Below are 12,508 nucleotides of genomic sequence, written 5' to 3'. Positions count from 1 at the left end.
GCTCCACTCAATTAACCCTAAAGGCGCGTCCACATTATGCCGAATGATGCCGATCGGCCTGTACCAGGCGGCATATTCGGTTCGTTATGTAATGTGGGCACCACATCGGGTGCACGAAGCCGAAGCCCCATCGAATGTACGAAGCCGTCACGAACAAACGAAGCACCATGTCGTCAACCCTAATTTACTTCGTTTTGTTTTGGTTCGACTTTCTCGAACCGGACCCACTTGTTTCGGATTGGGTTCGGTTTGTTTCGAGTCGGTTTTCGGCACCTTATAGTTCGATAAGAAGATTTCTCAAAAATTTAGTGCCGTTAACTCTTCTATACTCGCGCGAAAACTCGTAACTCGTATACTCACAGACTGTGCGTGTCTCTGTAATATTGCTATTATGTATTTTTAGGCGTGGTTGGTATTTATTTAAAGAAAAAGATATACCGTTCTGAATCATATTTCGAACGCTTAAGGCATATGATGCAGGAAACAGGTTTAAACTTTATGCACAGATATTATTTGGTTGATATTTTTAATAAATTAATTCAATATGCTTTTAAGCTTTCTACTTTGGTACCTATTTGATTGAAAACATAAAAAAATCATCGAACAAAATGCTTTTCAAATGAAGCGAATAAGAATCAAATTTCGGACAGATTGAATTCATATTTCGGACACTTTATTTTGTAATTTTTTGGACGAAAATTACATTACACTTGATTATATTTTATAGTGAACTGCGAAACACTTACCAAGCAATCACAGTGAACTGTTAACGATGATGAGAACTGGTGAAACATGGGAGAAATTTAAATATTTATGAACGGGTAAATTCTTCGTGCTCACGCTAAGCAAACGTCAAACACAAACGATAATGAGTAGTGTTGTAATATTTTTGCCGATTATGTTATAATTGAAATGTAGTTCTCATGTGAAATGATAGTGAAACCTAGGAATTACTCTAAAGAAGCAATTGTGATATTAATTTTATAGTTATATCATCAGTGTATTAAGCATTTCAAGATATTAGAACAAAGTGTCCGAAATATGATTCAGAACGCTGATTGAATGAAAAAACTCCAGAAAATATTTTTATTCAACTTCATTTAGTTTTAACCCTTTCGTTAGGTGTGTCATCTATAGACGACATCCGCACGATGAGCTGTGTGTACGAGCGTCTTCTTTATACGACATGAAATTCATACTGCTCTTCGATCACACCAGCGCGATGTGCATACTTTTCGGCGCAGTGCTCCGTACAGGGCAGCACTTCGGCAGAGCACACTGCCGTTAGGGGCTGTCCACATACCACGTGGACAGAAAAAGTGGACAAGCGTGGACATTTATTATACCCCTCCTCTTTTTGTCCACGTGGACATTCCTATCTTTTTTGGAGAAAAAATCGATTTTTTTTCCTATTTGTTTTTGTTTTGGAAAACCAAGAAAGTTGTAGGGTTGTATCCGAACCATGACCACATAGTTGACGTAGGATATTTGTAACACATTTGTAACACTCTTCAGATTCTTCCGAATTCCATTTATGATGTCTACAGTTAGCTTCTGTGCATAAAAAAATATAATGCTATAACTGTTCCTGATAATGCGTATACATTCAGCATCTCGAAATTGTTCGGTCATTTCGTTATGAATTTACAAAATGACCTGCAGTTAATTGCTCGTAATTGCATCCCAAGATCAGAAAAGTCGCAAATTAATTCAACTCCTGATCACACTTTTTTAAAACTTACGCTTGTCGAATGTTCATAATTGCTACAGTAAGTGTATTTGATAGCTTCGACCACATGATTGTCGAGCTGTATTTATTGGAAATTAACGACTGATTGTTTGTAAGAAGCTCATAACAGGAACGTCAAACCTCATGTCTCCTCGACAATCTGGCAAGCAATTTTGGAGTTTGACAGGCATGTGCTGTTCCTGACATAGAAGATGACCTTTTGCGGGTGAGGGCTGACTTTGGTAATAGATAACGGTTTATGTCGGTTATACCGACAATTTTCCATTCAAAATTGTTATAAATTATAAGACTTTTCATCGCCCATCACGATTTTTTTTACAAAAACGACGTTTTTTAACGTGTATAGAACAAGTCGCAGATAAAGATGTAATTCATTGAGTTTATTTCGGTCAAATAATGTGGAACTCATAAGCCGTAGCAATTTGGTAGCTGCACCAGATGCTCAGGGACGGTGGTTTTTGGATATTTGTATCGAATCTGTTAACTGATCTGTCGTGTACCGAATAATATTCTTAATGGATTCCTCGATTTGATTGACATAAATAGCGGCACGAACTTTCCGGTCCAACCCATAGAACACAAACTATAGTATTTCACAAACTACCACATTTCAATAGAGGGCAATAAAGAGCTTCGCTGCTCGTAACCCTTCTTCAAAGATACGAGCCGTGCACCTTTTAAAGAATTTGTTGTTCGTCTTCCAATTTTGTAAAACCTTGGAAGTTCTGAAAAGATAGAAACGAAGTAGTTTTTTTATTATGAACAGAAACTGGATCAAATCCCACATCTAAGAAAACAATGTCGACCATTTTTTATATTACAATACTAAGCCTGTGATGTTATCTTCATCCTGACGGAATAAATTATCCTTCACTAACAATGAAAATAAATCGATCGCTCACAATTTATGTGCATTAGTTTCAGCATATAGATTTCAATGAAAAATATCAAGAAGAGAAAAATAAGAGAAGCATGCCCGACCGGCACTATCAGAGTCTCTTTACACAGTGCCAGCCACTGCTGAATCGGTCGAATCGATTAGAAACGAGTGCGAGTCGGTTCTGAAAAATACATTCTACCTACTTAAAAGTTTTTTTTTGTTTTGACACGGGCCAATCGCCACATACATGCATACAGATTAGACGTAACGTTTAAAAAAACAGTGTCCACGTGGAAATTATCTGTATCCCCTCGCCCCTCACCGTGGACAAGCGTGGACATTTCGTGACTCCTACCCCCACTAAAGTTGTCCGCGTGGTATGTGGACAGCCCCTAATGAAAGGGTTAATAGTCATTTGATTCATCCACCTCATTTATTCTCGGTCTGACAGACCTATGCGCGAGTATAGGAAGGTTAAAACATGAACCTCAGTTCCGAAAGGGTCCGCTGCGACCACCACTACACTCGAAAGCGTGGCGTCAGCTGATGGGTGTAGCGTCGCCGGCATTGTTTACCAAACTTTCGCTTTCGTTTCAATGACACCGTGGCATGAAGGGAGGAATAATCGCACCGAAACGTAAACAGAGAGTCACTACACGACGTGGAGTACCCACCATGCGTTCTCTTGTTGTCTTTTCTCTTCCTCTCTTTCATTTCTCAATTATATTGGAACATGCTACGTCATCGGGGGTTGATTCGACCTACCCCCACTCGCCCCTTATGCTCAACATCATCTCTTCCCAATCCAGTAGATGATGACGAGACGAGAAAGATGATAACGAGAAAGGCATTTGAGCGGTGGCGCTGACTGACAATGTTGACGCAAAGGAAGTTGGAATGTGCATATACGAAATCAATTCTAGCAACAGGAGGCATTCGTTTCGCGACCGTCGCTGCGATAAGATGTTCGAACGGTGTCTTCGTTAGGTATCTTACCAAACACACATTCCATTCGGTTTGAAGGCTGAGTGAATCTTGTTGATAAACCTGCATGACTGTTCGATAGTAACGTGATTTGTACTTTCAAGGTTCTGTGAAAAAGAGAAGAGTTTAGACCATTGCATCGATGTTCTTTTCGGGAAATCTGAATAATGGTTCGCTGTTTGGTCGCTTAGTGAATTGGAAAGCATAAAGATTAAAACATAAAAGCATAAGGAAAGGAAAATGAAGTTCGAAGAAAGGTAAATGCAAGTGCCAAGAAAGTGTAGTAGCGAAGCGAGGTTGAAATCGACGCAGCTAGTTTCGCCATAGTTTTGTTCGATCGTGTATATGTGTCAGTATGCACAGGGTCAATGAACGGAAATTGCGCGAAACGAAAACCCCCTTTTTCTGAAGGATAATAAAGATGAAAAGGAAGGATGCGTGTTAGATGATGCGAAAAAAGTAGCGCTGTCGCGAACGTTTGTCGTTGGTGCTCGAGCAATCGAGAGTGGAAGTAAAGCGAGAAATGAGAGCACCGAATTTACGATAAACGGTGGCAATGGCATCATTTTCTGTTGGGCATTGTGCGAGCGTATTATCAACCATTAAATTAGGCAATCTGGGACGAGAAATGGAATTTGAATTTCTAGAAAGATGAAATGTCAAATTGTTTTCGAACGATGATGGACTCGTAACGTTCGCTATTCTTTGCCAAACCATCAATTTTTTATTCATTCGAATTATTTTTTTGTAAAATTGTAAAAGACAACCATGCAGCATGTTTATTGTTGACAATTGCTCACGTTACTTCAATCAATAACACATCTCAAGATCGACCGATAAAGTCTATACGCTTTAAACGAATGGGTATGGCAAAACTTTTCATATAATTGTCATTATTTCTCTGTTGCTAGTGCCACGCCAACCGATGATACCGCGATATTCCCTGATATCAGAAATGCCGACAACAATAATGACAGGCTTCAGCATAACACCGAACAGAAACAGCGGGAGGTCCTATTAGCGCCACTAAATGCATCACATAGCGCAATGTTGCAACCGCTTAGTGAAGGTGAAAATTTTCCCCACAGTGACAGGCGAGAACCGGAAAACGAGCGGATGATAACGTTGCACACGAATGGAAAAGTAGTGCCTCTGCATCAAACGAAAGACGGTGACTGCAGGTCTCCTCATGCCGAAGGAGGAGAGGTACATTCCACCCCACGTGGAGTGTTTCATCAGGTAAGAACCAAATGTGCGTCAATACCTCATTAGAAACAATGACAGTGCGATTTGATGTTATCATTATTCGTTGGAGACTTGGCAAGTCATGCGCTTTTGTGTACACGAGTGCTTCGATTTTTGAGTTGTCAACCTGAAAGCCTAACCCGTTCGGAAGGCTATCATATTCAATTGAAATATTTGCGTCATAAGTACGCAGAATTATTTATGTGAACTCTTACTATGAACACAGCTATTTGTCTTGTCTTGGTGTGCCAATGTCGTTCCATATGTATCAGATATTTTAAACCATTAAAAAATCGCAATTCAATCAACAAAAAATTGTAAGGGGTTGTATCTAGGACACGACCGCATATTTTTGACATAGAACTTCGTAATTATATTATGTAATCCACTTGTTTACCACTTCGAATATTATTTTAGAATGCATCGAAATTGTTGTAATAGATTTTGTTCTTCCTTACAAATAAATTTGATGAACGTCCTTTTACGTTTGATATGATGCCTAGGACTACCAAAATATGTGAACGGAAGAATTGTCAAACGATCATTGTATTTTACATTTCCCTATGAAATTATTGCACATCTCATGTTTACGTAGTTTTCGAACCGCGAAAGTTCATTAACCTCTAGTATCCGAAATGAAGATTTTCCCAGGCTTTTCTCAGTTTAAAAGTACGTTTACATATTCCGGTCTGCACAAGGACAAGCGAGTACAGATGAAGCGAGTACACCAAAAAATACATTAATTTTGAAGTCCGTGTTAGGAAAACACAGCTCAGTGGGAAAAACACCCCCGACTTGCATGTTTTGACAAAGCAGATTCCCCCAGGCACATTGATTTTGAAGTCCGTGTTAGGGAAACACAGCTTGGTGGAAATAAAAATACCCCCGACTTGCATGCATATTTGCAGAGCGGATTTCCACAGGTACATCGATTTGGAAGCCTGTGTTGGGGAAACCGTAAATCGGGCCAATCAAAGCTTGGCAGTTAGGGCGTTTAGATAACGCTTGACATTTTACAGTTATTTAATTGTTCATCTAATGAAAAATAATATTTTATTAATTGTGATATACGCGCAGAAATCTATCCTATCAATTGATGCAAACATCTTTCCGATCTGTTAAGAAGTGTTCGAGTTATAAGCATTCAAAATATAGGTAGGATCAGCACACAAATCGGCAGAACAAATGTATGGGAAAAAAGGAAGTTCTTCCAGTTTTCATGAATTTAAAACGTTTAGAGATTAACGAATTGTAATGTATCAAACAAATCTTAGAGAATTTTCGATTCGATTGGTATGCAAATCATGAGAATTCGTTCACAGTGGAAATAGTTATTATCGTTATCTTTATTTCATAAAAACGTGACCTGTTTTCTGATTTGGCACCCTCCCTGAAAGACGTTGTTCTACGTCAAAAATTTTAAAAAGGTTTTTTTTAAATGAATGAAAACCCGCATCCAGACTTTACTGGAAAACACTCGGCAATTATACTGCTAACGCCATCAACAATTGTTAAATGCATGAGCAGTGTTGCCACAAGTACAGATTTATCTGGAATGGTACAGATTTTTTCGTTATTTTTGGTACAGATTATGGACGGTACAGAGTACAGATTTTCGTCAAAAAGTGAAGGTTGGTACAGATTTTTTTCCATGTGTGAAATTTCTTACATTTAAACAAAGAAACATCGAGGTACATGACGACTTTTACACCGCAGTATCGTTTGGTGCTGCTGATCATAAAATCATTTACAATGCAATGATTGATCGGTTTCATAAGGACAGAATTCCTTACAAGGATCGTCTGAAAGGATTCCCGTCGGACGGTGCGACGTATGTTTTGCCCCAGATCAACAGATTGAATCGGGGGTCTCCGTAGCCACATTGGTTGCGCGTTCGCTTAGTAAGTGATCGATCGTGAGCTCAAAACTCAGGACCCTCATTGACCATCTTTGTGTTGTTACAGAATAGCTACGTCCACGCAACAATCATCAGCGATGGAGATCGATCCACGGTCGAAATAAGATCGATTCATCCATGCAACTGCTCTGCTCTGCAAGACACATCGGGCTGCTGTTCTATAAATAACTCAACAATGATCAATCAACTGTCTCCGCTGTCCGGTGGTCCAACTGGATAATGGAAGAACAGAAAGAATACTCTTACGCCTAAATGGCTACTGGGTGGATGTACCATATGTAATGGTATAGAAGGAATACTGGCGAACGACAACTGTGTAATGTGCTAATTATAGATATGATAACCATGTGACATGTACACCATTCAAATTCGGCTCTGTTATAGCTGAAATGCTAATGAGCCTTAAATAAATAAATCGGATAAAAAAAACATATTGAATCGTTTGTCCCATGCTGAAAAACCTTGAATTCTCGATGCTATATGAAGAGCTGAAAATTTTTTATTTGATCATTCTCATTAATATCTGCGAGGAGTCTAACGTTGTTTCAATGTTCAATGCTATTAAATATGAAGATCATTTGAAAAGCGACAATAATTTCAGGTTGGAATAGCAACAGAAGAACTTATCAGAATAATAGACAGCGAAAGGAAAATAATTTCAAAGGATATTTATCGCAGTTTTTTTTCGTGGAGCTATTCAAACAAATTAGAAAAAAGATTCAATTTTGATGATTCGACCCTCAAGTCTGCGGCCATGTTGAATACCAGAAACTTTTCCAATTTGGCCAGCATTAACGTTGTAACGTTTCCAGGATTCTACTATGGGAATGTACAAGATCTGGAGAATGAATTCCGTACCCTAAAGATGAAATTACTCCGTAAGGGAATCACAATTTCAGAAAACGAGCATGTGCAGGATTGGTGGACAAAAATTGGATGTCTGAAAAGAATTGATGGTTCGCTCGCCTTTTCGGCGCTTCGATGCCTTGTTTGTAACGTTCTCACTATGCCTCACTCATCGGCAACTGCCAAGCGATTTTTTTCTGAATATAATCAGAACAAAAATAAGCTTCGAAATCGGTTCAGCAAGGGTTCAATGAACGCTATTTTGAGATCAAAAGATTGGGTCAAACATTGTAGCGGCAGCTCGAAATTTTTAAAAAGGTAGAATTTGCAATTTAGATTCAGAAAACCTATGTATAAGCTTCATCAAACACACGAATGACTTGCAAATGTAAACGTAGTATTTGTAGTAAATAAAATAGTAGATTTTTTTTCATGCTAATAATTATTTTTTCCCTACAACTAATATTTTTGATGGTACAGATTTTTGGGAAAAAAGTACAGATGAGAAAGATTTTTGAGCTCTCTGGTACAGATTTAAATGTGGCAACACTGTGCATGAGTGATAAATTAAAAAAGTTTTGCGCTGTACATGGGTCTGTATTCCTAGATTCAATTTAACATGGCCTCAAAAATTTCCTGTATTGATAATACAGCGCAACTTTTCTTTTTTGTAGAATTACGCCTGTGTTAAAAGGTGCTAGATGAATTTTGGAATAAATTTGGAATTGAACTAAAGCTTGAGTAGACTGCACACTTTCTAGTTGCTCGCCGTGTTGGACCTGAACTAGCGAAATTGTACGAAGACACATCGAATGACATTTGAGAGTGGCAAGCCATTCTCACGTTCTTACAGTTTCCAGAGGAAGGGAAGGGCTATTAGTATAGTCCACAGTCCCCTAACGATCCTCAGTTGAATATGAATTACTATGCAATAAATTGTGCCTTCACTGCGGGTAACCATAAAGGGACAAACGACTTTCGGGTTGAAGGTTCCCGAGATGATCTCTTTGCACGAGTCGTGTTACCACTTGTTTGACTTTCATTTCTGTTTGAAATCCTTTAGTTCAAATGCAGTTCCACCTTTTTCTGATCAGTTTTGCTTCACAATTGACCAGAATTCCTCAATTGGCCTTAGTTCCGAAGTACTGCCCGGATTCATCTCGTTGAGAATAAGTCGTGGGAGCCAGTGTTGCCACATTTAAATCTGTACCAGAGGGGTTAAAAATCTTTCTTATCTGTACTTTTTCTTTCAAAAATCTGTACAATCGAAAATATTCGTTATACACTGCGTTTCACAACTATAGAACCACTCCATTTTTCTGAGTTTTCAGAGATATGTGAGAAGATATGTGAATTGAAGTATATAGTGTAGAATACAATAACTATCTTCATTTATAATACTGACCATTTGAACTTTATTGTTGTGTTCAGGCGCGAAACATTCAGAAAACAAAAATTCCAGTGCTTCATAACTATACCACCAGATGGAAAAACTCTCACTCCTTCACAAAATTAACGTTAATTCCACACGAATTACAATTGAGGTCATCTTTAGTTCTCAATCAGTTCAAATAATCCATTCGGGGTTGTTTCGACCCAGCTGCGCTCCACTGGCGACGAGGTTATGTGAGTCACGTAGCTTCTGTTGAAGCACTCAGCTATTTTAGTATGTACTTCGGCAGTTTTGTGTGTCAGAAGTGTTAAAAACCATCGGGGCCCAGTGCTGCCCACCTTGAGATCATTCATGCGCCGAGAGACACGAGGTCTCCTCGTCAATAATGTGGTCGTAAAACGCTACTGACGAATTTCATGCTAACTCGTCTTGGGAGTTAGCAGCACTATCTCAGATAGTAGTGAAACGTTGTGGGTGTAAAGACATGGGTCATTTAAGCTACTTTGCATACTTGAAATATTCCAAAAATAATTGGACTACTGTTTTGGAAAAAGCTATTTTTTTTCTTAATTTTTTACAAAAGTTTATAACTTAAAACTATGATATCTACAAAATTCATGTCAAAGGATGAAACGTAGGAAATTGTTTAAATTTTCTCAAAAAAATACCAAAAATTTTTTGGAAAAAAAATTTTCTGACAAAAAAGTTGTTTTAAAAATTAAAATTATTTTTCTCAAAAACGTATTTTTTTTAAATTTTCAAAAATATATATATGAATAGCCTTTACAATTTGCAACAATTCGTCCATAAATCGGAAGATGAGCCCTTTTACAGCCCTCGAACGACAACTTTTTCACGTTTGCTTTGAAAAAAATACAACTTATCCTAATTTAGTTTAAAGTAAAAATAGCGGTATAGTGTATCCGACAAAGTTTTAGATCTTATTAAAACATAAACTTTCATCAACTTTCTATCTTTTTAGTTTTATAATGTTTTGCTCGTAACATTTTTGTGTGTAAATTCTCACGTTTGACATGTTTCTAAACAGAGAAAAATTAGCAGAGCATTAAAAATGCGATAATTTATACATAAAAATTCAACGAATTGGACATTAACAGCATTTTTTTCAAAGAAAAACATAAAAAGTTGTCAAAAAACTTTTTCCATGTAAATTTGCTCATCGTCCGATGTATGGACAACTTGTTGGAAATTTTAAGGGCTATTTACATCAATTTTTTAAGGATTTCAAAAGAATATGTTTTCGAGAAAAATGAATTTTAATTTTGAAATTTTTTTTTTCAAAGAACTTTTTTTCCAAAAAATTATTTGATAATTTTTAATGAAACCCAAAAAAAATTCCTATATTCTGTCCTTTGACTAAAATTTTGTAGTCCTGTTTAATTGTTTTGTGTGTTTTTTTTTTAAATTTTGAGTTTTTTCAACTTTTTTTTCGAAAAATCTTAATTTAAAAACTATAAGATCTGCAAAAAAATGGTCAGAAAATGAAAGGTAGGAAATTACTTAGGTTTATTATTATTATTAGGTACTTCATTAAAAAATATCAAATAATTTTTTGGAAAAAAAATTCATTGAAAAAAAAATTTTCAAAATTAAAATTCATTTTTCTCGAAAACATATTCTTTTGAGATCCTGAAAAAATTGATGTAAATAGCGCTTAAAATTTCCAATAAGTTGTCCATACATCGGACGATGAGCAATGATGATGAGGTTTTTCTTTGAAAAAAATGCTGTTAATGTCCAATTCGTTGAATTTTTATGTATAAATTATCGCATTTGGAAATTATCGCATTTTGGAAAAAAAATTTCATTGAAAATAAAATATTTTGAAAATTAAAATTATTTTTTCTCGAAAACATACGTTTTTAAAATTCTGAAAAAATTGATATTACTTATTAAGTCACCCATACATCGAAAGATGGGTAAATTAACATGGAAAAAGTTTTTCGAACAACAACATTTTCATTTTTTTCATTGAAAAAATACTATTGATGTTTATTTCGTAACATTTTTATGTATAAACTAGCTGACCCGGCAAACTTCGTCCCGCCCAAAATTTATTTTCTGTTATCAATACTTTCAAACATTCGCGTTTTCTTACTGTGAGCAAGTTCATGGGTCCAATCGCAGAACTGTTCATTGATTGATCTTCTAATCGACCCCGTTGAATTTACCTTTTACTATAAAACTCCTAGTATTTCTAACAAAAGTCATCATTATAATATCAGATAATTTGCAGACACAATTCTCATTCACGTTTTTTCAACCACTTGTAAATAACATGTTTCTCCGTTACATGGAATAAATGTTTGATACAGAAAATATGATAGAATAAAAACAACCCTAAATCGGACAATTCCTTCCTCGAGTTCTGCTCCTATCAACACATTCAGTGATCCATTTTCATGTATATAGATAGAAGAAGATATAGGAGTGCGTTTTATCACATTAAAAAAAATTCAACTGTCATGTTTGGTTGAAATATGTGTATTATTTTTACGGGACCCCCTCATCATTTCAGAGGATGGAGGGGTGTCATACCATCATAGAAACATTTCTCATACCCAAAAAGCCTCACATCCCAAATTGTGCTTGATTAGTTCTCGAGTTAGGCAGAAGTTTGTGCTTGTGTTCCCCTCTGTAATTTGTGTTTCATTTGTATGGCAGCCCCCCCTTAGAGAGGGTGGTGGAGTGTTTAAACACAATAGAAACATTTATTGTACCCTAAAACCTTCATATGCCTTATTTGTTTCCATTTGCTTGATTAGTTCTCGAATTATGCAAAAATGCAAAATTTTTATGACAGACCACCCCCCTCAGAAAGGTGGGAGGAACCACTTTAGAAATGTTTTTTTGCCCCCTAAAACCTCCTCATGCCAAATTTGGTTCCATTTGCTTAACTAATTTCCGAGTAATGCAGAAATTTGAGTTTCTTTTGTATGTCAGAAAATGAAAATTTCAACAATTTCCTACATTCCATCCTTTGACATGAATTTTGTAGGTATCATAGTTTTTAAGTTATAAATTTTTGTAAAAAATTTAAAAAAACAATTTGACATTTTGGGGGGGTCTTTGTAGCCACTTGGTTACGCGTTCGCTTACCAAGCGATCGATCGTGAGTTCAAACTCAGGGCCCTCAATTGACCATCTTTGTGTTGTTATAGAATAACTACGTCCACGCAACCATCATCAGCGATGGAAATCGATCCACGGTGGAACAAAGATCGATTCATCCATACAACTGCTCTGCTCTGCAAGAAACATCGGGCTTCTGTTCTATAAATAACTCAACAATGATCAATATCAACTGTCTCCGCTGTCCGGTCTGCTGAAAAATGGAAGAACACAAAGAATACCCTTACGCCTAAATGGCTAATGCTGTGTAATTTACCATAATGTAATGGAACAGAAAACATAACGCCTAAATGGCTATTACTAACTACTGTGTAATTCACAATTTATAGAAACATAAAC

At 36.6% G+C, this 12,508-nt stretch overlaps 1 protein-coding gene across 5 annotated transcripts in view; it reads left to right on the top strand.

The window, feature by feature from the left end:
- The window catches only part of LOC129764327 (facilitated trehalose transporter Tret1), a 222,338-nt gene that overhangs the window by 193,243 nt on the left and 16,587 nt on the right, over positions 1 to 12,508 (top strand). For 3 of the 5 annotated variants that reach the window (XM_055763297.1, XM_055763295.1, XM_055763294.1), the window contains exon 2: positions 4,526 to 4,853. In XM_055763297.1, coding sequence (XP_055619272.1) covers positions 4,662 to 4,853 — 192 coding nt within the window. In that variant the 5' untranslated portion in view covers positions 4,526 to 4,661. Of the gene's footprint in view, positions 1 to 3,515; positions 3,872 to 4,525; positions 4,854 to 12,508 lie in introns of those variants that run through there. The other 2 variants (XM_055763293.1, XM_055763296.1) reach the window with 2 other exon arrangements.

Source organism: Toxorhynchites rutilus, chromosome 2 (assembly GCF_029784135.1).
Source record: "Toxorhynchites rutilus septentrionalis strain SRP chromosome 2, ASM2978413v1, whole genome shotgun sequence".
NCBI classification, from domain to species: domain Eukaryota; kingdom Metazoa; phylum Arthropoda; class Insecta; order Diptera; family Culicidae; genus Toxorhynchites; species Toxorhynchites rutilus.
The sequence above is the reverse complement of the archived record's forward strand: the minus strand, read 5'-3'. Positions and strand labels throughout refer to the sequence as shown.